We start from the raw sequence: 27,730 nt of genomic DNA on the forward strand, positions 1-27,730 counted from the left end.
TGTGTGTGTGTGTGTGTGTGTGTGTGTGTGTGTATGTGTGTGTGTGTTGTGTGTGTACTTTGTTATATGGGATTGCTCTTGGGGAGGGGGAGGAACACACAGAAAATTTAGCGATGTGAAAAACAAAAGATAATTTTTTTTAAACAATCCCTTCTCTCAAGGAGCTTACAATCTACTGGAATGTATTGTAACTTGATTTAAAATAAAACTTTAAAATTCCAGTTTAAGCTCTTTGCTAGATAAACTCACTCAACCTTGGCCCATACCACATCATGCCTAGTTATCTTAGAAAACATGTCAGTGGTTACACATATTGTCTCTCTCCCTTCTCTTCCAACTGGGAAAATGAATGCCTTCTCAAGGCAGAATTGTAGGTAAGAGACCTAGACTTTACAGGAGTGAATTCTGTCTCTTCCTCCCAGCCGCCACATCATACATAGTCTGGGTCCCTCTTAGTCTCATTTCTAGTTGGCTTTTCCTGGTTCTTTTCACCTTGGAAGAGAATAGTGGGGGGAATAGCAGCAGACTGCCCTGGGGTGGAATATCGAGAAGGCTGCCTTAACTCTGTCCCTTTCTTTAGCAGAAAGTCTAGGACCTGAAAGTGGACACTGAGAACAAAAAAGAAGGTAGAGAAGGTTTCACCCCTCTGTCTGATTTTTGTGATTTGTATCTGGTAAGAAATAAACAGCTTCCCTGGGCCTCCCGGAATGAGGAACTGGAAACCCTGAATGAGGAACTGGGAGCCAAGTCTGCTTATTTTAGCCAACTTGACCAATCCATGTCTGAGATCATGGCCAGCTAAACTCTTCCTCCAGCTTTCTCTGCTCCAAGAGCTTAATTACTGTGCTTTGCTTCATGGGGTGAGGGCAACATGATGGAAGACTCCATTGAATCATCAGACTAAAGAGGCAGATCCGGATGGGCATTAATGCAATGCTCAAAGTCTACTAAGTCCACTAAGACCTAGCTCCTCAAATGAAGATTATGACTCAGGTTTTATTTGTCTCTACTTGACTCAATAAACATGCTGTGCCAAGCCCTGTGCCAAGGACTGAGGATATAGACACACAGAGCACAATTTTTGCCCTCAAGGACCTTATATTCTTCCAGATGGGGGAATGGGGATATGATACATACACAGATAAGAGAGGGAATGATGAAAGCAGAGATTCAAATTGCCCAAGTCAATAAGCATTTATTTAGCACTTTCTGTGTGCCATCAGGGACTGTGCTTTCTATGTGTGGATCAAAAAAAAATGGGTAAAAACCCAGTCACTTCTCAAGGAGCTCACATTTTAACAAGCAAGACTTCAGGCAAGCATCTTTGCCCAACACATAGATGTTTGGTAAATATTTGAATGAATAAATGTGAAGTGAGTTCCACAAATAATTTATTAACCTGAACTTGCAAAATGGGTTCCCTTCCCCATAGAGAGCTAGATTTCTGATGTCTTGGGGATGACATCCCTGTATCAAAGAATCCTCTCCATAGTAAGACTCAATATGGGGGGCAGGAGGCAGCTGTTTTGTGCCAGGGTCGGTTTTGCACTAGTAAGTTATATGAAGGTGATGTGATACTTCTGTGGTTTGTTTATTTCCTTTTCCCCCCTCTTTTTGAAAAAAAAAGTTTTATTTGTGTATTTTGTTTTAACATTACAAACATTTACAGATCATCCCCACTCTGAGAAGTCTCTTATAACAAAGTAAACAATTAAATACAATTAATAATACAGGTAAATATAATACAAATAAAAATAACATTAAATGCATATGAAAGTGCATGTAATGTTCCAAATCTGTAGCACCCTCCTACCTCTCTATTTTATTTTAATTAATAGAATCTATTATCTCTCTCTTCCCCTCCCCATTGGAAAAAAAGAAGAAAAAAGAAAAAATATACATAGTCAAGCAAACTAAATTTCTCTAGTGGCTCTGTATATACACACATGCATACAGAACACATGTATACATCAGTACACATATGTGCGATATGTGCATGTGTGTGATTTTGCATATCCAATCTACACTGTGCCCTGGAGAACATATTTCATTATCTATCCTCTTGTATAATGAATGGTCACTAAATTGATCATAGTTTGTACAACTTTCAAAGTTGTTTGTTTCATAGAAATTGTTCTTATTCTGCTCATTAAATTTTTTGCCTCTTCATAAAAGTCCTCAGAAATGTTCATTTTTAAAGTTGATAGTATAGGACAGATTGTTTATCTTGTTCTGTTAACTTCACTGTGTTGATCCATAAAAGTCTTTCCATATCCTTTTGAAATCATCTATGTCCTCTTTTTCGCACAGAAGTATTACATCACCTTCATATATATTACTCAACCATTTCTCAATTTATAGGCACCCCCTTGGTTTCCACTTTGTTTTGTTTTGTTTTTTACCATCACAAAAAGAGCTGCTATTAACATTTTGTCTATAGAGTATGTACATTTGTATAGGTTATATATATAGTATTTACAAAAATTTTAGATGTACCTTTTCTTCTTTCAACAACAATAACTTTTTCTTTCTTATGAAAAAATGCTCCAAATCATACTAATCAGACAAATGGAAAGTAAAACAATTCTGAGATTCTACCCGATACCCATCAGAGTGGCAAAGATGGCACCACCTCCCCCAAAAAGGAAAATGATAAATGTTGGAGGGGCGGTGTCAGAGCAGGCACATTGATGCACTACTGGTGGATACTAGGCTGTGTGTGTCCTTTAACCCAACTATACCACTGCTAGGCCTGTACCCCAAATTTGTTATTGTTCAGTCATGTCTGACTCTGTGATCTCATTTGAGGTTTTCCTGGCAAAAATACTGAAGTGGTTTGCCATTTCCTTCTCCAGCTCATTTTACAGATGAGAAAACTGAGGCAAACAGGGTTCAGTGACTTGCCCAGGATCACACAGCTAATAAGTGTCTGAGGGCAGATTTGAACTCAGGAAGATGAGTCTTCCTGACTCCTGGTCCAACAGTCTGCACTATGGTGCCACCTAGCTGTCCCCTATACAGAAAAGGGAAACATTTCTGAGCCAGGCTTTGGGGAGTGGTATGTGAGGGAAGGTGGGGGAAGGGAAATTGGTGGTAGTGGTGATGGTTGCTATTGATTTACCCACATCATGATCCAAGGGTGAAGATAAAGTGAAACAAAAATTGCAGCATTTTATTGAGTCATACAGGTCTGTGGTACCTTTGCAGACCTAGGGCTCCTAGCTGATCAGGAGAATTCCAAAACACTCTTGAATTGTGCCAGAGGGCACAGAAGAGCTGGAATCTGAGACAAGATAGCAGATCAAACTAGGCAGGTAGACTGGGTCCTAGAATCAAAGGATCTGGGTTAAAATCTCACCATCTGACAACTATCTTTGTGACCTTAGCAAATCAGTTAATTTCCTTTAGCCTCAGTTCTTCTGTCAAATGAGGGAGTTGAATTCCATAACTTTCTAGCTGTGATCTTATGAACCATCCTAGAGAATAAGGTATAGTCAAAAGTGGGATAGACAGTTAGAAACTGGGAGATCTGGAGAGATAAGGCATGCTGGGAATGAAAGTAAGCTGTCATTGGGGAACTGGCTGATCCAGTGGGTGAACCTGGATGGAATGGACAGGGTAGGGGTGGAGATGAGAGGAAGTATTTGGCAACCAAATTTCCGACTTTCTAGTTACAGTCAAGAAACAATGACAGTTTTACCCGGTCCTCTCCTCCTCCCCAGGTCTGTGCTAGCCTGATTTCTAGGGATCGGCTTGAATTTGTGACTACTCATCATGAATTTTCCACAGCTTCTTTTGTGGTCCTCTTATCAGAGACCGCAAGACAGTAAAATTCCTTCTAACAGTTTTATGAATTTCTGAGTGAAGAAATGATCTCTGGAGAAATCATATCATGTTCTTAGTGACAACTCATGGTAGTGAAGTGTACTTGGGTTAGTGCGTATCCTGCTGCTGCTGCTGAAAATGCTTTAACATTCTTTCCCTTAAAACAATTGTTAGAGCTCCCACCTTGGAGTCAGGAGGACCTCAAATCCGGCCTCAGACACTTACTAGCTGTGTGATCCTGCGCAAGTCACTTAACCCTGATTGCCTCATCAAAAAAAAAAAAATTGTTAGAAAGGTGGCATTCCAAAGAAAGTCTAGGAACTGTTGCTCAGATGATAAGAGACCATTTGACATTTGAATGACTTCAGTAAGAACTGATTCAATCCAGGCCTACCTCAGGGGACAGCCTGAGCGATTAGCAAACCACCTCCCTCTTTGGGCTTTGGTTTATATATAATGCAGCCTGTATCAAATTGCATGCCGTCTTAGGGAAGGGGCAGGAGAGGGAGGGGCAAAAAATTTAGAATTCAACATCTTATAAAAGTGAATGTTGAAAACTAAAAGTAAATAAATTAATTTAAAAAAGATTTATATAAATGCCGAAAGGTTTACAATGCGTGTTGTCTCATTTGATCCCCACAACCTTCTAAATTAAAGGTATTCTTATTATCCCCTATTTTCAGATAAGAAAACTGAAGCCTGGAGTGGTTAAGTGAATTGTCTGGGGTCATGCAACCTCAGGCAGGATTTGAATTTGGGTCATCCTGACTCCAAGTCCAGCAAGCTATTTGCTGCACTATTTACTGTTGCTGTTTGGTCATTTTCTTGGCAAAGATACTGGAGTGGTTTGCCATTTCCTTCTCCAGTTCATTTTGCAGATGAGGAAACTGAGGCAAATAGGGTTAAGTGACTTGCCCAGGATCACACAGCCAATAAGTGTCTGAGGTCACATTTGAACTCAGGTCTTCCTAACTCCGGGCCTGGCACTCTATCCACTATGGCGCCACCTAGCTGCCTCCCTTTCACCTAGGAAGACCAGTGCTCAAGCCCCACCTCTGACAAATACTGGGTGGGTGACCCTGGGTAAGTCATTAAAACCTCGCAGGGTCCTGTCGAAGACCCTTAAATCACAGAATTGCTGCCAACCTGTGTCTATAGAGGGAGGTTCATCGCTGCTAGTTTCCTATACAGATAAAATCAGACTTGGTCCAAAATCTTTTCCCCCTCCAGTTGTTTCCTAAGTCTCTTCTCTCTGGCTTAGCAGCCCCTTAAAGATAAGAAGTTGGGCTTGTTTTGGAATTCCGTGTCTCTCCCCAAAGTACCTAAAACACAAGAGATTGGTTTTCCATGGAAATTTGCTGGATGAAGGTTGAATACCCTGCAACTTACCTAGGTTTGGAAGAAGCAAAATAAAATCATGATATTTTGGTATTTTGGCCCGTGAAACTACAAGAAGGCAGGGTGTGGCCTAGGCTTAACAGCAGAGGAGTAGGTTTGAACTAGTGTAGCTCTAAAGTTTCTATGTCCTTTCTTGAGACATTTAGTCTCCTCAGGTCTTTATTTCCTCATCTATAAAATGCGTACTGTCTACCTCATAGGGCTATTCTGAACATAAAAATAAATCTATAATGACAAAGTTTTTAATAAGGGATGTGTTGTTTTTATAGGAATAGCAATTCTGTGGGGAAGAGGCAATGTGGTGTAGAGATTTGACCTGAAAGCCAAGAAGATCTGGGTTCAAGTCCCGCCTCAGACACATACTGACTTTGTCACCCTGGACGAATCACTTAACTTCTTAGTGCTCTAGACCGCCCCCTAAGACTATAAATTATAGAGAAGAGAATGCTGACTTGCCTTGGTAGAACTCCCTCGTCCAGGAGTTTCTGATACCAGTGAAATCACAAGCCTGGTCCCTGGTAATCTATAATTCTGTGGTTAAGGTAGTTTGGTATCTGGCCAGGCCTGAAGAAATGATGCAGGTTAAGTATTAAAAAGGAAAAAGCAGGTATTGCCCACAGACCTTGTTTCACTTAATTTTTAAACTTTTTAAAAGCATAGTAAATATTTTATTTTTATATATCAAAAATAAAGATTCTGTACATGGTCATAACAAGCTTAGATGTTTGAGGGTTGAGTTGGGAGAGCAGAGGAGGAGGTGAGTACAGGAATTCCTAGAATCTCAAGGCAAGAAGGGACCTTAGGGCACATCTGGTCCTCATCGGAACCTCCGAAAGGTCAGGTGACTTTGTCCAAGGTCACACAATGAGTTAGTAGCAGAATGGAGACTGGACCCTGATTCTGAGTGTGTCCTACTATGCCACAACTGCATTCTGGGAATCTGGCATGAAACCTGCATAATATCATATGGGTCCTGTAAGTTGGCACCTCGTGATGCAGAGATGAAATAACAGGGGTTTTTTAAGATAATAGATTAATAGAGGTCACTAAAAGAAGATTATATATAGCCCAGATTTTCAGACAGACTATCAGACAGCCAAGCTCCATCTTCCCCACAGCGGGTGCTGCTCAATCCATGGAGCCAAGAGCTATCTTTCTTTCTTTCAGGCAATTGCAGTTAAGTGACTTGTTCAGGTTTACACAGTTAGTAAGTGTCTAAGGTTGGATTTGAACTCAGGTCCTCCTGACTTCAGAGCCGGTGCTCTATTTACCGCACCACCTACCTGCATTGCCAAGCTGTGTTTCTAAGACCCTCTTTGTGTGTAATGTCTGCAAAGGAGTAATTGATGACTTTTATTTGCTTCTGCCATTTCAAAGACACTAAATGTCTAAAAGTTCCTCTCTGCCCTCAGATCTGTGTCCTTCTGTCTGCTCTTACACAGACTCTGATCTGGAACATTTAATCAGATACTGCGCTAAAGCAGATCTGGGTCTAGAATTAATCCCTAGACCTTGGAGAAAACATAAGTTCATGGGCTAAAACTCAGTAACAAAGACATCACAGAGCAGCAGATATTAGGCTGTATTTGCTCCTAGGGAGCAGAAAGCAGTTGAAATTAAAAATGGTGAAGCTCATTCATTAGCTAGACCCCTCCTCCTTTTTTAAAGGCAGTCACTTTCATTTTTTTTAAAATTTTAAAAGTTAAATTTATTGATGAGAGTCAGTGACTAGTGACTAGAGAGCCAGCCTAAGACTTGAATTCACATGTGACATCTGTCCCATACTGGCTTCATGACCTTGTTCAAATCATTTAACTTCTTTAGTGCCAGACAACTTTCTTAAGGCTTGAAACCTCTTTATTGATTAAAGGAAATTTCTCACTGGGAGCTCCCTCCAATGATAAAATCACAGATTATTCATATAAAAAAACACATGGAAATAATTTTGTTTTGATTCAATAGACACTTTCCAACAAATACCCAAACCCTTTTTACAAAATGCATTCCTTGAAAATTTAAGGGACATTTCTGTCTTTAAATAATTGATAAAAGAACTGTGCTCTCAGGAAATGTATTTTATAAGAGAGGAATGGCTATTAATTTTATGTATTTGTCAGTTCTCTATAGCTGTTGGATGTCAAATTTAATTCAAACACTCTTCCCTATCCATCTTCAGGGATTCTAGTTGCCTTGGTTGTGGGGCAAAAGTTTGTTTTAAATTTTACACAGTTAAGATTATCTACTCTATGCCTTGCTTGACAATTTTTCTCTTATCTATAATTATAAATAGATTTAAGGCCTTTAATTTTGCTGTTATTATTTTCTGTCTCTTCCAAGGTTTACTGAAGCTTTTGTCTCTATTGATTCTCTAGGATTCTCTAGTTAGATCATCATGTCATCTGCAAGTAGAAATAATTTTGACTCCTTTTTGCCTATGCTTATTCCTTTGATTTCTTTCTCTTGTCTTCTTGCTATAGCTAGCATTTCTATCACTGTGTAAAATAAAAGTAGAGACAATGGGCATCCTTGCTTTACCCTTAATCCTACTGGGAAAGCTTCTAGCTCACATTTCAATGGGGGTAGGGGATAATACCAATAACAATGAATGACCCCATCAGTAACTTTAGGCTCTTCATGGATTTGCTAGGAGAAGCCATTCAAAGGCTGAAAAGCAGCAAGATCGATGGAGATCAGAAGTCTACTATTTCTCAAATGAGTGAGAGAAAACTTTTCTTTTTCAGTGTTAGAAGAGAGCATAGGAGGGTGAGGGTATGGAGTAGATCACAGGATGGTCCCTAGAGGAAAAACAGGAACTGAGGTCACTGTTTTGCACAGACTTAAAAAAGACCATTCAGAATAGACATTTATAGGATCTTAAGTAAAATTTGAAGACCTCAGAGACCATCTAGTCCAACCCCTTTATTTTATAGATGAGGAAACTGAGGCCCGTGGAGGAGAAGGGATTTGTCCAAAGTCATATAAGTAGCAAATCTCACTAAAGGTGGAATTTGAACCCTGATCCTGGGACTCCAGAACTAGTGTGCTTTTCTCCAGACCACGATGCCTCTCAACCCAAAGTGCTATTCCACATATAACTACAACCCACATGTGGTCCCTCTCTCCACTTGGGGCACCATATCCTTACATGTGGGTGCTCTGTCTGTAGGAATGTAATTTTTGTTTGCTTATATGTTGTAAGGTATTTTGGGGTTTGGGGGCTAGATTTTTTTCTAAATGCTAGGACAATTTGCTTTTTGTCCTGTGCAGTTTTCACTTACGATTTCTTGAAATATAGCTCTGAAAAAATAGGCTTTAAAAAATAATGGTTTTAAAGGAGTCCAATGATTCTCTGAACCAGCTCATTGTGTTTCAAATGGAGTTACTTGACTGTGCCTTTATGATAGAGGGAGCGAAAGCCCTGAGTTGGGAGTGGACTTGGGTTCTGGTCTTGGATCTTCCAATAATTCACTGTGTGACCTTGAGCAAGACTCTTCTCTGTGGTCCACAGTCTCCTCATCTGTAAATCGAGGGAATAGATTAGATTGTCTATGACATTCTGTGATTCTGCCTTTCAGGGCTTTTGATAGTCCTTACTGTCTATGATTATAAACAGATAGAAGTCACCAGAAATAGAGCAAACACCAAGAGATTGCTGGTGGAAGACAACAGCACATCCCTAACCAGGCTGCTTTTTCTTACCTGTTGGATGGGGTTGAGAATGGTAGACACTGACCTTGTGTTGGTCTCTGGCAACAGTTGTACAAAACATCGAGTGCTACAATCCAGTCACCTCATTCTCCGTGCATGAGATTCTTTGCATTTGTAATCAGTCTTCACAAGAGATCTTTCTGATTAAATCCACAGGTCAGTGTAGCCGAGCCTTTCCACCTCAAGGGGGCACCTTCCAAATAATCCACGGCAATGGCACCGCCATTGGGACAGTGCTGATGTTCCACTGCCCTATAGGCCACCAGATGCTGGGACAAGGCATTACTAGTTGCATCTGGAGAGAGAATGGCACGGAGTGGACAAATAAGACACCAACATGCAAGGGTAAGGATACACTCCCCTCCTTGAGCCTTCCCCCAACTTCCCTTCTCCCTCTGCACCTAACTGAGCAGGCAGTCTTTTGAAATCAGTCTTAGCAAAGTGTTACTATCTGACTGAATACCAACTAACCTCCATAGAAAGAAAAATAGTTTGCATATTCTACATTGTGCTTTTGCTTAGCCTTCTGTCACGAGGCTGATTATCTGTTTAAGAAAAGCCTTCTGCTTCCATTAGAATTTAGCACATGAAAATATATTTATTAAGCATGCATTCCCAAGAGAAAATACAAGATTTGTAGAAATGCTAATACATTTGTGGAAACATTAAGTCACTTTTTTATGGAGAGGCTACAATTAAGGCAGAAATATTTAAACAAACAATTAGTTTGAAAAAGGAACAATCATAGTAATTATTTGCACTTTGTGAGCTTTAAGACATACAAGGGTTCCACAACCTTCTGGAGTCATGGTGCTAAGATTGTTAATCACATTTTACAGATGAAGAAATAAAGATGTGAAACCAGGATTACCTGCCAGCAAAAAGAAGTCTAAACAGAAAGAAGTACGATGCAGGGATTTGCTGATTATTCTTTCCTTCCTGTATTTTCTCCTGCATTTTCCTCTTAAATAAAATAGACTCCCATCTGATGTAGTCAATGGATAGAGGGCTATAGGATATAAACTTGTCTCTGAGGAAGGTCAGGAAGTACTGCTCTGAGATGGAAGGTTGTAAGGAGCATGAAATCAAAGGATTTGTAGCTATAGGGGTCCTTAAGGACTGTCTAATCTAGGGATATGGATAGACATTGGATCTGTGATTTCCTTGGTAAATGCCAAGTTCTGGAAACTTAACTCTACCAATGCAGGTGAGCACCTTTCCTTAGAGATTGCCTAGAGCACTGAGAGATTAAGTACTTACCCAGAGTCATACAGCTAGTATGTGTCAGAAGCTAGACTTAAACCCCAGACTTCCTAGCTTCAGGGTGACTTCTCTATCCACTACAACCTGTTTCTTCCCTTCTAATTTAACACTCTGATTTTATAGAAGAGGAAATTGAGGTCTAGAGAGAAGAGATTTGCCCATAATCACAGATCAATATAAATTAGATAGGCATAGTTGACAGATCCATCCCAGAAGTAACCAGGAGTGTACTAAAACCAGCTCATACTGGCTCATGAAAGCCAATTGTTAAATTTTCAGTGTGAGCATTTACACTTTGGAAATCCAGCAAACACCACAAATCAGGATTTGATTTATTGGCTTGTTGATTATCTAAACTTAAGAAAGAGATAGAGAAAGTAGTAGTACAGATTTTAAATTTTTAAAATGTATTGAGTGTACATTTTCCCCCTGGAGAGCCACTTGTTAAATAAACATATACCAGGACACTGATGGAAGTAACCCACTCTGAGTGATTGTTGCTGATAATACTGACTTCAAAACCTCACAGAGCTGTGATTTCATTACGATGGGTCCTTTCCCCACTGGTATAGATTGCAACCACGTTCCATCTTAGTAGACAGTCTTTATGAATTGCTAGGACTGAAAAATTCATTATCCTGTGTTCAAACTGAAAACGAACTTCTCTCAACTTAGTTAGGTTGGACCTTAGGTGACACCGTTCATCACCAAGCCTCTGCTTGAAGCCTTTCCAACTTGAAAGGCCTTCTGGCTTTCTTGCATTCTTCTGCACCACGTGTCCTTTAGCTTTCTGGAGGCCTACATTGTTTCAGCCCCTGGAAGTTTAAACTAGTGTGAAATCATGCTTCTCTCTTCTAAGTAAGGGATTTGGAAGTACATTCACCAGCTATCGGTTGATTGGTTCTGTCCTTTAGGGAAAACTTGAACACTGACGCCTTAGTCCTGTTCTTCTCCAAAACCATATGGCCAGTGACCATATGATGATCATTTTCTGTGAGCCAGGGCCTCATCTCAGCAAGGGTTTCAGGGTCCCACAACTTCTAATACAAGCATGCCCAAGAAAATAGGGATGGGCTCAGAAGATGTCTCAAGAATTAAGTTGTCATGACTATTATGGAAGTGCTTGGCATGATTGCACGTGAATAATCTATATCGAATTGCTTGCCTTCTCGATGGGGGGGGAGGGATAAAGGGAGAGAATTTGGAACTCAAAGTTTTAAAAATGAATGTTAAAATTGTTTTATATGTAACTGGGGGAAAATAATATACTAAATTAAATATACTAAATTATATAAAATTATATATTATATATAATTTTCTGTAATAAAATAATATAATATATAATTATATAAATATACTAAATTAAATGCTAAATTAAAAATAAACAAACAAACAAACAAAAAGGAGGAATAGTTCATAGATAGCTTGGGAAAAAAAAATTAAGTGGTCAATGATCTTGTCAATGACATCATTATTACCCTGCCCTCTGGTGGTATGCCATGACTTAAGTCAGTTAACAGCTTGTAGTGACACCCAGTACACAGGCTTTTTTCTTCCAGGGGCGAACATAAACCATAGGGAAAGTCAGCCAGGTGACCCATACTGCCTGACCTGACATCTCACCTGGCTCTTTCACTTTCATTCTAGTGGTGGAGAAGAAGGAACACTGGTTCTGGAGTAAGGGAACTGAGTTCATGTCCTGCCTTTGACATTTGTTACCTGTGTGGTTCTTTGCAAGTCATTTCACTTCCTTGGTGTTGACCAAGGTCATCTCTAATATCTCTTTAACTCTAAATGTGATTCTGTGAACAATGCAGTCAACTCTGTAGCTCAGAGGTCTGGGCTGGCTTAGCTCTCTGCTAAACTGGTTCCAAGAAACCTCATAAGGGATATAGATCGGCGCCCTCGTTAAGGTTATTGGCAACAGCTGTGGCTTTCCTTTAAAAACAAAAAATCAATTGTCCAGTCTTCTGGACATGCTGAATCCTCAACATGCTGAATGGGTTTTTTCTACCCAAAACTCTTGTTCCTTGCTGGGTCTTAATCCCATTTTGGCATGCCCTTGTCCCCCAATTCCTTGGCAGCATTGGAATAACCAACATACTGTGGAACCAATGATTATTACATATCTTTCCCTGACCCAGATTCTAGTTCTGCCCACCATTTTGTTTTCTCAGGTTATGATTGAGTTAGTCTCACACAAAACATTTTTACCTTTCCTCCCAGAGGGGTACTTCTAGGACCTGCTTCTTTACAGTGGAGTACTTATTTAGGTATATATGATTTAATCAACATGGATATTCCTTTCACCAAGACAGGCCACAAACCCCCTATAACTTGGTAAACAATCATTGCTGTTGCAGGCAAAGTCATCACTCTATGGTCAATCTGGTGATCAACTTCTCTGAGCTTGGATAGGCTAGCTTTCAGGAGACAGACAGTTCATGACAGGCCTGTACTTGAAGACTTTCTGTGTGGTTAGGATGACCCAAGGCCACCTCCAAACCACAATGAAGCACCAGAGAAAGATTCAAGTAGAAGATATTCAAAACAACAATGACTTATATTTATAGAATTCTTTATGATGCAACTGTCGTGTGTTCCTGATGTCAAGAAGTCACCAGTCTGAAATGTAGCTCATGTCTAAGAGCTGTGATCTTAGAAAAGACAACACGTTAATGATCTACATATGATGGGCAGTTCTCTGATTCTGGACACTAGGTGGGGAGGGGAGTATCCTGTATTTGGACACACTTCTGGAATGGAAACAGGACATTCATCAAGTTACTACAGTCTGATAGATATGTCCCTTAAGAATATTTGTCTCCCTATGTGTTGATTTTGTGCTCAAGCAAGCAACTTTCACAACCTGGGTTGTGGTACCCTATGAAAATAGGGTCTTTGTTCAGGTACATCTCCCAGTATAAGAATTTTAGTAAAGGCTTTTATCTGTATTGCACTTTGCAGCACATAAAAGGTCCTTCTTCTTCCTTATTTCTCTTGACTGCCACAGTACGCCTACAGTAATCAGGTATCATTATCTGTTCTTATAGATCAGTGAACTAAAACTTGGAGTTTAGGTAACTCAAGACCAAGGGTACATAGCTAGTAAGCTGCGTAGTTCAATGCTCGCTCCATTGTCAACCTATTCCAAGTAGAATATACATTATTTTTCTAAGACTGATCACTTCTGGGTGAACTTAGATAAATGAGGACTTGAAGTGAAGACCAGGCTCTTGACTCGAGGTAATAGCAGTGAAATACAATCTCACCTTATAAGGTCCGAGCTGAATCAAACCAGCCCATGGGACAGGAAGAGCTGGCACATGAACAGCTGCTCAATCTGGAAACAGCGACATTCGTGACAGACTCACGGAGCCAATGCCAGCGCTTCCTGGGATGGGCTTATGCCGGTTAAAAGGGGAGGGCAGGGCACTGGCATTTGATCTGATGGTGCTTTCCAGCCAAGGGGCCCCAGAAGGACTGACATTCTCTACGTTTGTGGGGACAAGTTGCTGGAAACACACAACCAGGCAACATCTGCTTTGCAAAATACCTTCACTAGACACTGAAGCAAAGCGTTCCATGAGTCTTTGTGGCTGGCAGTCTTGCATTCTGTTTTATAGAAAAGCTTCTCTAGGGTGAAACAGGGCTCTGTGGGAAGATGAAAGCTGAGCTGATTTTCATCAGGCCTGTGGCACCTTGTAAATTGTTTCCATGTCCATTCCCTATTTGTACAGCTCTGCCCATGTATGAAACCTTTGGGTTTAAGGTTGCTGTGATCGCCTCCATTATAAGCTGCGCCATCATCCTGCTGATGTCCGTCGCGTTTTTAACCTGTTGCCTCCTCAAATGTGTGAAGAAGAAAGAACGGCGTCAAACTGAAAGGTACATCTTGGTATATCATAGGAGTTAGAGCTGTCGGGGACCTTCGAAGAGTCTAGTTCAAACTCCTCATTTTATATGAGCACCTGAGGCCCACTGAGGGGGATACCGTTGGCCACAAGTCCTTTGGGTAATAAGGAGCAGAGCTGGAATTCAATTCTGACTCCAGATCTTGCCGTTACCCCAATCTTGACCATCAAACCCAGAGGCTACAGAGTTTGCAACATTTCTGAGATTTGGGGGAAGGATTTTATTTCCTTCCCCCTTGATTTTAATTTCATCTTTTTGGTCCTAAAAAGTCCTGTACAGCACAATAGAGAGAGCACGAGCCCTGGAGTCAGGAGGACCTGAGTTCAAATCTGATCTCACACCAGACACTTGACACTTACTAGCTGTGTCACCCTGGGCAAGTCACTTAACCCCAATTGCCTTCCCCCCCCCAAAAAAGGCCTGTAGAAAGCTATTATCCAGTCTTTAGTTTTAGTTTTGTTGTGTTTTTTTAAGAAATAACCTAAGACATTTGTTGAAGAAGAAGAGAGCCAGTACTAAAAGATATGCAATTATGTAAAGTAAGAATGGACATCCTAATGCTGGGAGGCAGGTCTGTCTTCCTACAACTGTCACTGAAACTTGGTAGGTGGAAACCACGCCTGCTATACCTGGCATATAGTTTTTGAAAGAGTAAGCCAGCCAGGTTTGGTGGTACATGCCTGTAATCCCGTCTACCAGGGAGTCTGAGGCTGGGAGATTTCTTGAATTCAGGAATTCTGAGCTTCAATGGGCTAAGCTGGTAAGGTCTCCAAACTGAGTTCAACAGTAATATGGTGAGTTCCTGAGAGCAGAGGGGCAACCAGGCTGCCTGAGGAGGGCTGAACCAGCCCAGGTTGGAAATGGAGCAGGTCAAAGCTCCTATGCCAATCAAAGCAAGACCAGGCCCACATGTAGCCCTTGTACTTCTAATTGAGATATGGAAAGAAAGAAAGAAAGAGAGAAGAAAGAAAGATAGAGAGAAAGAAAGAGAGAGAGAGAGAGGGAGGGAGGGAAGATTATTTCAAATGAAAAGGTTAAGGAAAAGGAAACTGAATAACACTGTATATTAAGAAGATATAATCCTATAGAGAAATCCAAGAACCAGAAAGAAAAACACATGGTTGGGAGAGCATTTGGGTGAAGACTATCTATAGAGGCAGAAACAGAAGGCATCCTGTCACAAGGTGAAGGAACCATTGACCTGATTCCCACCAGCAGAGGAAGAGCAGGTTTTTTAAGTAGAAATGATGGGGGACCTTGAGAGGAAGTGTCCCCTCTGTCTTAGAATTTATGATAGTGAAGAAATAAACTGGACATAGCTTGACAATGAATTTCAAGCGAGATGATTTTAAAGGGTTTTCATCAAGGATGAGTAAGATCTCATGGACTGAAATTCTACCCAGGAAGTCAGCCCTGGAGGGCATAAGAAGCTCTCATGAGTAAAATTCTGAATACTCTTAAGCAGAAATTATTCTGCAGAGGGAAAAGAAGAGCAATGCAAGTGTGTATGTTCAGGGAATTCATTTGCCAATTTAGATTTTAAAATGAAATGTGAAGATGGAAGCAAAGCAAGTAACTAAGGACAGATGCAGAAGTCTTACACACAGCCCTGTAACAATTGTATCAGGGATGCTAGAACCTAGATTGGTGGTTCCCATTTCCTGATTTATGAACCCCTTGAGGGTGTTTGATGATGGTCCACAGGGTTTGCGCAGCGGTGTGCTGGTAAATGCTTAAGAACTGTCTCTCCCTCCGCCCCCAAAAGTGTATGCATGACATGTTTCAGTTTAATCTGCATTATTAACACTATCCCCATCTCTTTCTTAAGTTAGACAATCAATAAAACAATAACTCAAGCCCTGATTTTTAGCATTTGCCAGCTTCTGAGGTATAAATGCTCACCCTGATAATTTGACCATCAGCTCTAGCCTGATCAAGCTGGTTCCAAACATAATGCTGGCTTCTCACTAAAAATTCTTTTATGGTGTCTTAAGCAGTAAATAATTGAAAAGAACATGAGTGGTATGTTAAATTACCCCAGGGGTTGACAACACTTTTTTTTTGTTGTTTTCAGAAAGAGTTCAGGGATAAAAAATGTTGGAAACCACTAGTCTATAATGAGCTGGGGCTAGCAATGAACGCTCAGAACATCACAAAGAATTGTGGGCTTCTCTTTTGTTTTAGAGCAGTGGTTCCCAAACTTTTTGGTCTCAAAATCCCTTTATACTCTTAAAAATATGGTGACCCTTGCCCTTCCCATAGAGGTTTTGTTTATGTGGGTTGTATCTTTCAAAATTTACCATATTCAAAATTGGAACATTTTAGCCTTATTTTGAAAATAATTTTGATCTTGCAGACCTTCTAAAAAGGTCTCAGGGACCCCCAGGGGTTTGCAGACTATACTTGAAGAATCACTGTTTTAGAGCTGTATTGGGAATAATAATAATAATAATAATATAACTAGCATTTATATAGTGCCAGGCACTGTGCTAAACTCTTTACAAATGTTATCTCATTTGATCCTCACAGCAACTCTGAGAGATAGGTGCTATTATTATCCCCATTTTACAGTTAAGGAGACTGCAAGCAGAGGTTAAGTGACTTACCCAAGGTCACACAACTAGTAAGTGTCTGAGGCTGAATTTGGACTTAGGTCATCCTAACTCCAATCTGGGCACTCTAGCCACCCAGTAAAAAGAAAAAGAAAAAAAGTAGATGAGATGGTGATGATAAAGGATGAAGGAAAGAAGGCTGAGTTGCTCATTTCTTAATTTCTTTCTCTTTTCCCCTTTAATGATAATAGCTGTCACCCAAAGAAGTTGAGGAGTTTATTTGGCAGGCCTAGATGATCCGTGTTCTAGGGTCCTTAAAGAACTACCCAATTTGATTGCTGAGCTGCTGGTGTTATAGTGTGCCACAGGAACAGGGAAAGTCAAATATTGTCAAAATGGAGCAGGGTGAAATTGGCAAACCAATCAACCAAGAAGTATTTATTAGGTGCACACTATGTGCTGGGCAGTGGGGATACAGGTACAAAGAATGATGTAACTCCTGCTCCCAAGAACCATATATCCTAATAGGGGAGAAAACAAGTACATATAAAAATATATACAGCATCAATAAAGTTAATAAGTATAAATATAGAGGGAGTAGTTAAATAAAAGGTAGTTTGAGAGAGAGAGCCCTAGCAGTTGAGGGATCAGGAAAGGCTTCATGCAGAAAGAAGATGGCGCCAGAGCTGCCTCTGAAAGGAAGAGAGGAACTCTATGAGGCAGAGGTCAGGAGGGAGTATTTTTTAGCCATGTGGGATGGCCAGTGCAAAGGCATGGAGGTGGGAAATGGCATGTCTTATATGAAGAACAGACAGGAGGCCAGAGTGGCTGGATTTGAGGGTAGGAGGGGGAGTGATGGGGCTAGGTTGTGAAGAGCTTTAAAAGCTAAACAGAGGAGAGGTGATAGGAAGCTATTGCAATTGAGTAGGAGAGTCACATGATCAGATCTAAGCTTAAGGAAAATTACTTTGGGTGCAGTGTATAGGATGGACTAAAGAGAAGGCTTGAAGCAGATAGGCTATTTAATAATATAATTAAAAGGTGATGAGGGCCTGAACTAAGGTGGGTCAGATTTCAAAGATGTTGTGAAGGTAGAAATGGTATGAATTGGCAACCAATTGAATGTATGGGGTTAAATAGAGTGAGGAGCATGCAGAAAGTAGTAAGTTAGGAAACTGGAAGGATGGTGGTGACTTCAACAGAAATAGGAAATATTAGAGGAGAGGAGGGTTTAGAGGAAAGATAACAAGTTTGGGACATATTGAGTTTAACGTGTCTTCAGGACATCGAGCTTGAAATGTCCCATGTCATTTGGTGATAAAAGACTGAAGCTCGGGAGAAAGACTGAGGTTGGATTTGTAGACCCGTAAGTTATCTGCATAATGATGATACATAAATCCATGGGACTTGAGGTTTTATCAAAAGAGAAAATATAGAGAGAAAAGAGAAGGGGTCCAAGGGTAGAACCTTGAGGAGCCTCCATAGTTAGAGGACATGATGTAGATGAAAAATCAGCAAAGGAAACTGAGAAGGAGTAGTCAGATAGGTAGGAGGAGAACCAGAAAAGAGTATTGTCATGAAGACCCAGAGAATCAAGAGTATCCAGGAGGAGGGGATAGTCAAGAGTATTAAATGCAGCAGATAAATAAAAAAGAAGAAGGAAGTTTTTTGAAGATGGAGGAGAAGAACATTTCTGAAGATAGTAGGGAAGGAACCAGTTGATAGGGGAGAGGCTGAAGATTTGAGAGATTATTATTAAGAAAGCATACTATAGACCAATGATCTTGACTTGTAGTCTTAACCAAATTTTAGAATACAGCATTAAGAGGATGTGTGAGTAATTAGAAAGGGAAGCAATCATCACTAAAATCCAGCATATTTTCATCAAGAACAAACTAATCTTATTTTCTTTTTTGACAGGCTGACTAGAGTGTTAGATTAGGGAAATGCTATAGACACAATATAATTAGATAACAGCAAAACGTTTAAGTAAGTCTTTCACATTCCCCTGGTAGACAAGATACTGAGAGATTCAGCAATACAATCATCCAAGACAATTCCAAAAGACTTATGATGAAAAATGTCAACCACATCCAGAAAAAGAACTACAGAGTATGAATACAGATTGAAGCATACTATTTTCTTTTTTTTCTTTCTTGTTGTTTTTTCCCTTTTGTTTTGATTCTTCTTTCACAACTTGATTAATGTGGAGATATGTTTAATATGATTGTACATGTATTAGTCTTTATCAGATTGCTTGCTGTCTTGGGGAGGGAGAGGGGAGGAAAGGAGGGAGAAAAAAATTTGGAACTCAAAATCTTATAAAAGTGAATGTTGAAAATAATCTTTACATGTAATTGGAAAAAAATAATACTATTAAGTGGGGGGAGGGGAAGATATTGGGAGATTATTGTATAACCAGGAGAGGTACTGGGTTAGATTACAGTAGAATTAGGTTATCTGGAATTTGTTAAATGACTAGGCACAATACTGTAGTCATTGGTCAGTTGATATCAGCTTGGAAGGAGCTCTCTAGTAGAATACTCTTGGGATTTGTCCTTGATCCTACAATGTCAACTTTTAATCAATTATTTGGATGAAGGTATAGATTAATTTAGTCAATGGAATGAAATAGAAAAGCACTCATTAAGCATTTACTACTTGCCAAGCACTCCTGTGCTAAGTGCTGAGGATACAAATAGAAAGATAAGACAGTGTCTGCTTTCTAGGAGCTCATATATTAATTAGGAGAGATAATGCATAAAGGAAGGTTCAGCTTCATGGCAAATGAAAAAACCAGGTGGTATTTAGGGTCTGGCAGGCAAAGCAGCAAGCAAATAGTGAAGTCTCACGCACCTTGACGAACAATAGAGGTCATTGACTAGCAACTGTTGGGAAGGGGACCAAGGGTCAGAGTGGTGTGAGACTCTGGGTTACATCTGGAAGAGGTCAGAATGAGTCAGCTTGGTGGGATCGGGCCAATAGGGGTTTGGACAGCAGGCTCTGGGCAGTAGCGGTTTGAGAGGCAGATGGGAGGGTCACTAGTTCTCAACCATAGTGCTTGCTGGGCAAAGTAGAGGAAAGTCAATAAGTATTTATTAATCAATCAACAAGTATTTATTAATCACTTGCTATGTACAAGTCACAAAGATCTCGTCAATCCTGTCAAATACAATCTTGTCAAATGCAGGCGACGTGAAACTTGGAGGGAAAGCTAACAGCTTCCAGATACAAAAAGATCTAGGTGGACAAGAATAATGAACCAAATAAAATAAGATTAAATTTAATAGGAACAAATATGAAGTTCTACAATTGGATTAAATAACCATTCCCACAGGTATAAAGTGCATGAGATGTGGCTAAACAATAGTTTCTATGAAAAAGATCTGGGGTTTTTAGCAGACTAGAAACTCAATATGAGCAATGGTATAATACTCTGGCAGTCAAAATAAGGTAATGCCTTTCTGGGCAAGAGGGCATAGTAACCAGAGGGAGGAAACTAATAGTTCTTTTATATCTTCTACTCTAGTCAGTCTTCATATCGAGCACTAGGTTCAGTTTTAGCACCACATTTCACGGAGACTTTGACAAGCTTCAGTGTGTGACCACAAGAGCAAAGCTAGGATGGTAAGAGGATTGGAAAATGAGGATTGATTGAAGGAAAGAGGGTGTTTAGCCTGGAGAAGGTAAGCCTCAGGGAGGATTTGATAATGGATGTCTTCATGTATTTTAAAGGGTGTCCTGGGGAAGAGGGTTAGATTTGTTCTTCCTGGCCCCAGAGCACAATGCTAAGAGTAAGGAGTGTTTATTGCTGAGAGACATAGGAATTAGATCTGCCTCAAAACTGGAATGGTTGCCTCAAGCAGGTTCCTGTCCCTAGGAGGATTTCAAGCAGAGAATGGATGACCACTTACTTCTTGATTATTTTGTTGTAGAAATTCTCAGTCAAATGCAAGCCACGGTAGATGCCCCAAGGCACTTCCATATTTTAGATTCTATGATTCCAGTGTACTTCAATACTTTGAGTAGTCTTTCCAGTTGGCAATACAAAGAACTAGCCCTACATTCTCTCTGGACCCCCAGTAATTTCATGCCCATAATTTTTAGGCAACTGACCGGGATGTATACCATATTCATGCAGTACAGTTATATTAGTTAGCCTTGCACTGGCCCTGGAGTCAGGAGGACCTGAGTTCAAATCCGGCCTCAGACAAATAACATTCACTAGCTGTGTGAGTCTAGGCAAGTCACTTAACCCTAATTGCCTCACAAAAAAAAAAAAAGATAGACAAAAGGATTTTAAAAGAGAGGAAGGAAAAGAGAAATTCAGCAAAACCACCCATGTCTGACACCATAGTCAATATTCCATACCCATAGTCCTTCACTTTTGCATTGAAGGAAGGGCCATACATTGTCAACTCTTCTCTGGGGTCAAGCTTAGTCATTATAATTACATAGAATAGAAATTTATGTGACACTTTGAAGTTAGCAAAATTATATGTATATGTGTGTATATATATATATATATATATATATAATTTACATACACACACACATATATTTCTCATTTGAGCCTCACAACAACCCTGTGAAGTAGATACTATTGGTATTATACCAATGAGAATACTATGGGTATTATGTCTATTTTACCAATGAGGAAACTGAAGCTTCTGAGACACTAAGGGACTTAGCCATGGTCACACGGTGAGTGTTGGACAAGATTTGAATCCAGAATTTTCCGACTGTGCATTTAGCACTAAATTCTATTTCTCCCTACTTTATCAACAAAGAAACTGAGCCTGCAGAGGGGTTAAGAGACTTAAGCATGGTCCTATAGCTTATAAGTGCCAGAGGAAGCATTCAAACCCAGGCCTTTCTGTCTCCCAGTCTAACACTAGACCTATTACCCCCCACTGCCTCTGCCCACTCCTCAGATTCGGCCATAGGCTCTCTTTCTGCCTCATCTCTGTTTCCGTCAGAAAGCTAAATTGACAGTCACAGAAAGCCTTCCTGGGGTTCAGTGAACAGGTTGGGGAGATGGAGAATTTGCAGAAATCTGCAGGGGCAATCAGACTGTTCCTAACAAGCAATTTCACAAAATGTTTTAGAATGACAACTTTGACTGAGGGGTTGCTGTTTAGCAATGGTTTTTCTTCATAAAAGCTTCCTGCAAAAAATGTTTTTTTGGTTGTTGTTTAACTGAAAGTAACTGAGCCTCAGTTTCTTCTTCTGTAAGACAAGGATACCACCTAACCTGCCTTTCTCAGAGGGTTATAATGGGGATCAAATAAAAGAAGTAAGGTATCATATAAATGGCATCATCATCACCATTCTCTGATAATTCACAGCTAGTTACTAATTGTAAGTAATGACTTATAGCTAAAAAGTGGCAGAGCTCAGATTCAAACCCAGGTCTTCTGAATCCAAATCCAAGGCCTTTTCTGCTATACCATCCTGCCTCCCTAATGGATTTCAAAGACCTGATGTGGAAAAAGGTGTGACCTCTTTTCCCTGTACATAGGCAGAAGCGTGTCATGAGGGTCCCTGGTGGGTCCTACAATGTGTGTTCAGCTATACGACTTTTGAAAGCTATCATTTGGCCTTCCAGAGATATGCAGTTGTGGTACCAACTCAGGAGCGAGGAACTGGAAGACACGCAGGCTGCCCACTTCGGCTACAAGGGTCGAAACAACAGTAACAACAACAGGGCCAGGAATAGGTCCACAAGTATCGAAGAGGACACCGCAGCCTACGACAACCCAGGTTTTTCCAGGTGAGACCCTCTTGTGGCCACTCTACTGCAGATTGAGTGAACCGTATGTTCACAGACCCCCGGAGGACCAGGAGCATGGATGGGGAAAAACATCACATCTTTATTTTCACTAAGCTTTAGTTTCCTTTGTATTCCTATGTATTTTATTTTATATATTTAAAAGCATTCTACAAAGGAGTCCTTATCTAGTGGCAAGAGCACTGGGTTAGGAGTCAAGATACCTGAGTGGGATCTACCCTAGCCTAAGCACTAAACACCCTTGGTGATCGTGGGCTTGTCTTGACCCTTCTCTGGGTTTTAGTATCATCCTTAGTTAGATGATGATGTTGGACTAGGACAATTCCAGCTCTGACATTCTGTGTTCTAAGGTCCCTCCTTACTCTGACATTGTGTTCTAAGGTCCCTCCCTGCTCTGACACTCTGTGTTCTAAGGCAGACATATCAAACCCGCTAACGCAACAGAACATAGATAATGTTAACATATGGTTTTCTAGGTCCATAAGCAGCTTGCAAGGATCCTTATAGATCTGTTTCTATTTGAGGTTGATACCACCATTTTAAGGGTCTTCCTAGCTCTTACATTTTTTGTTCCTCAGACCCTCCCAGCTCTAATATTTGTCATTCTAGGATTCTATTTTAAAAGCTTTAAAACGGGACAGCTAGGTGGTGCAGTGGATAGAGCACTGGCCCTGAAGTCAGGAGGACCTTAGTTCAAATCCGGCCTCAGACCAAACACTTGACACTTACTAACTGTGTGACCCCGGGCAAGTCACTTAGCCCCAATTGCCTAAAAACAAAACAAAACAAAACAAAAAAAGCTTTAAAACTTATACTATAACTCAGAAGACCCCGATTCTAGTAAGGGCCTCATTTTCAAGTACAGGAAAGACCACGCACTTGAAATGCTCTGGCATCTAGATACATGTGTACTTAATTCTGATTTGTCTGTTCCATTAGCAATTGTCCCCTCACCAAAAAGAAGACCTGGTAATTCTATCTTTCTCCCTTGACATTTGACAGTGCTTTATGGAAGCCCAAAGTAATTCACCTGTCAGCCAGCACTTACTGTTAATTTGCTGTGGACCTTTAATGGCCTACACCCCCCCCCCCCACGGGGTATTGATCAGAGTTGTATAACATGCTGATCAAAACACCTTTTGTGCTATTAAGTGCATTTGGACACAGTGTGGTTTGACCAAAATCTGTGGGCTGCATTTTTAGCTTTTAAGATTTCAGAAAATTGATAAAGCTAATGATACGTGATTACCCTCTAAACCAGTTTTACAGAAAGATTAGAATCCATTTAGAACAGTTGCAGGTCTTGAAATGTTGACATTAGCAAAAATAGAAAAAAAAGTGAATTTTGTTGGGATTTCTTTTCTTCTGGTCCAAAAATACCATGATAAACTGTAGTTTTTTGAAGAAAATAAACATGGTAGCCAGTGGCTGACACCAGCTCCTCACATTGGAGGGAGTCAGAGTTTCTACAACATAAGTAGAGTTGGGTACATTCAAGTCTTTTTAGGGTTAATTCAATTGAATTAATAGTATCACACACCACTTTTTGCATTTCTTGTCCTTCCAAAGTCAATCTCTGTCTCCAAGGTATGGCAATCTAGTTCTCTCAGAGCATTGGTGTTTCTGCTGGATCACCACTCAAGCTGCTACCAAAGGTGCTATGAGGTGCTACCAAATTCCAGCAAGTCAACATTGGATTAATCTTGGACAAGAGACAGATTATTTAAGGCCCTCTTCATGAGGGATAATGATTCCTAGCTTTAGCAGGCACTTGGCCAAAAGACAGCATCACTGCCAAAGATGATGTTGAGTGACTTTGTCCCTTCTAGCTGAAGTCTATGATCCTAAGGACTCTGGCCCTCTGGTCCATGGATCTCATCTTCCCCTACAGAATGATGAAGTTGAAAGGGAGCTCAGAGCTATCTGATTTGGTCTGAATGACACCCCCAACAAAAGATCATCCGTCTACTTTGTTTGGAAATCTCTAGCATCAATCCAATCCAGAGTCAATCCGTTACCTCCCAAGGCAGTACATTTGACCTTTAGATTGAGAAAGTTTTTCTGTTATGTGTGTATTCATACATGCATGCATGTATAGTTTTATTTATCTTATAGAACATTAGGTTTTTGGCAACCATGTAGCCTAAAGATTCATCTCTGTCCTTTCCTCCAATCTCCTCACCATCCTAGCTACGCTCCTGGACAGGGTCCAGCTTATCAACATCATTTCTAAAATTTGAACTGAGTACAGTTTCAGAAATGTTCTGATCAGGTAGAGTATGGTGAAATTATCACCTCCATCATTCTGGATGCTTTACTTCAATGCTACCCAGCTTTTTTGGTACCCCCTGAACTCTGGGAGGAGAGTAGACAACATCTTCCTGCTGTGAAATTCTGAAGTAATTGTATTTCCCCTACCTCCACTTCCATCCTTGGAGGGTAAGAGGATGGTACAGAACCAGATAAATCACAATGGGCCTCACCCCTGCTTTTTCTTAATCAAGGCCAATTATAATGATTACAATGGGCATCTTAGGCAGTCTGGAGGGAGAAAAATGTCATAATGGGGCAGCCTGAGATGATAGGGATGGGGATGGTGCCCCTATAGGCATATCCCTGGCCTACACCCTGGAGGTTCCCTTCTCCAATCCTCCCCTCCCCCAAGGATTCAAGGACCTTATACTGCTCAGAGCAGACTATTACAGAACTCCATGGAAACCCTGATTCAAAACCAGTCCTTAACTCTTCCCATAACTTGCACCCACTCATATCAAAGCTTTCTTATCCTTCATCCCATAATTTAAGCTGAACCCTTAATGGGCAATGATAACTTCATGTATCACCCTCCCAGGTAACATTTGACTCACAGAGTCCTAAATTTGACAGCTGGAAGAGATTTGAAATACCTGTTCCAACCTCTCTCATCTTATAGATGAAGAAACTGAGGGGAAATGACTCACCCCAGGCCACAAGCTAACTAAAGATTTTTCCTTTTAAGGAGGATAAGGAGGGAGGCCCAAGTGAACACATATGTTTCTATAGGTCCTGTGTTCCACACCATCATCCCAGCTGGTCATCGTAATGTGAAATCTTCTTCTAAAGGTTTCTAGACCTTAAGTTATCAGGAAACTTTAATCCAGGCCTGAGGATGAGATGTTTTCGGTGAAGGAGGGTAGGAGTGGAGCTTTCTCTGTTCCTAAGTACCCTGCACAGTTGGAGAATGCTTCTGACACTGCACCAATAGGGGGGATTTCAGCTGAAGCTGCTGCTTTGAGAAAAAGAACTATCCTCTACCTGGTGCTGGCTCCATATTCAGCAGAAGCAGAGAGGGTGGAGGAGGCTTGGGGAACAATTCCAGAAAACTACGTTGGAGTTTTTGTTTACCTCCACTTAAGTGCTCCGAGCTTCATGATGCCTGGCAGATGGCCCAGACAATTATGGAATGAGTGTCCTATCCACACCCTTTCTCTGTTCATTTTCTTTGGTTTTTAAACAGCTGTCAAAATGGGGTGGCCCTTTTGGTGGCTGATTTAGAGCCAATAGGTCTTCTACTCCTTCATGATCGCCCCACTCTGTTTAGCAGCATTACCAAATTAAAATCATTATAAGATCTCCCCCAAATAGGAACAGCTCATACTGATAGCACCACTTTTCTTTAAAATCACAAAGCACTTTCATGTATTTCATTTAACTTAATACTTCTAACAGCTCTATGAGGTGCTAATGTCAATATGTCCTTTTACAGATGAGGAAACTAAAATTCAGATAAGCAAAAAGATTTTCCAGGGTCATATAATAAGTGGCAGAGTTAAACTTGGGGTCAGAAAGATCTAGGTTCAAATCTTTGTTTAGATACATCTAAATATAAAATAAAATACATCTCATCTGTAAAATGAGGGGATTAGTCTAAATAGTCTCTGAAGTCACATTTAGTTCTAAATCTGTGATCTCATAATCCAACATGATACGCAAGAGAATCTTAACTCTTTGGGTTACTTGTTTGTGTGCTCTTTACATAGCATGCCAAATACTTTTTTTTTTCCTCTCCAGAAACCAGGAAGACCATGCAGAACGGATGGGGAATAATGTGAACACTCAACATCGAAATGAAAATGACTTGTGGTCCATGGAGCAACTAGGCCATATGCCACATGGAAGGTGCCTCCTTCCACGAGTCAGCTTTGGTATACCGACGGTGAGCACAATCCACCTATCTGAAGTTCCTGGAGAAGATGTGAGGATTCCTAAAAAGCCTACGTCGTACATCCCTGGTTAGCCAAAAGAGACAGAACCTTTTCGTGGGGCCCAGACCAGGAAACTGCTAGGAGACCTTGCTCTATGTGCCTTAAAAACTCCATTGTCAGGACACTGTCAGGCATTTGTTGGGGAAATTAATCTATATCTGAAGATTGTATTCAAACGTGCTTCTAGGGTTAACCTGAGTACATAACCATTGTTGATAATGAACAGTGATGCTGGCTGTTAGCTGGCTAACTAATTGAAATCATAGCTGTCACCAAAAAATCCATTGTGATCTTGCACAAAAATGGGAACAATAGCAACATGTCAATTTTACTGCTTTGAATGTCACCAAGGAGCGTAACATCTTTCAGCTGCTGAATTCCTTTAACCTGAATTTCTTTTGTAAATTTGCAATTGGGGAAACATTTTTAAAACATATTTTTGCACATTAGAATAAGAAAATTACAATAAAATATTTCTTTCTAAAGATGATGTATATACATATATATACATACATATATATATGGGGTTTTTTGGCACAGTACTAACTTTTGTATCTTTGGTTATACCATGTCATTGAGAAATGAGGAGTTAAGACTTCATCCAACTGACATCTTAGAGTTCTGTGATACAGCTTCATTTTCCCTCCATATAATTTTTGAATCCTTGGGCAAAGAAGGGACCATGAAGGAATATGTAGGTAACCACTCTAGTTTTTGCCTGGGCCAGTCAATCTTTCCCAGTGATGAGAATCTGCCAACAGTTAAGACTCCTGTCGCCCAAATTTCAGTGCTGATCAATCTTTAGGTTACATGTATACAATAGAATTGTCTATAATTAGTTCCTCTATTTTTTTCTGGACTTTTTTTTTCCCATGCAGGTCTCAATTTAATGAACATGTTAGTCATGATAGGACCAATGTTCCCCATTTCCCCCAAAACCAAGATTTCTTCTCTAAAAGTCAAAAAAGCTGTCCCCAGAATCTGATTGGCCCCTGCCTCCCTTGAAGCAGCTTCCTGGTCACCTAAGAGGATAA

General features: G+C 40.4%; 1 protein-coding gene across 1 annotated transcript in view; it reads left to right on the forward strand.

Annotated features, from left to right (window-relative positions):
* The window catches only part of SUSD3 (sushi domain containing 3), a 71,341-nt gene extending 44,160 nt beyond the window's left edge, over positions 1-27,181 (forward strand). Inside the window, exons 2-5 of the mRNA XM_027860624.1 lie at positions 9,088-9,276; positions 13,935-14,082; positions 22,270-22,434; positions 26,503-27,181. Of these exons, the coding sequence (XP_027716425.1) occupies positions 9,088-9,276; positions 13,935-14,082; positions 22,270-22,434; positions 26,503-26,728 (728 nt within the window). The 3' untranslated portion in view covers positions 26,729-27,181. The remainder of the gene's footprint in view (positions 1-9,087; positions 9,277-13,934; positions 14,083-22,269; positions 22,435-26,502) is intronic.
* The last annotated feature ends 549 nt before the right edge of the window (positions 27,182-27,730 follow it).

Source organism: Vombatus ursinus, unplaced genomic scaffold (assembly GCF_900497805.2).
Source record: "Vombatus ursinus unplaced genomic scaffold, bare-nosed wombat genome assembly UNPS02014225.1, whole genome shotgun sequence".
In the NCBI taxonomy this organism is placed as follows: Eukaryota; Metazoa; Chordata; class Mammalia; order Diprotodontia; family Vombatidae; genus Vombatus; species Vombatus ursinus.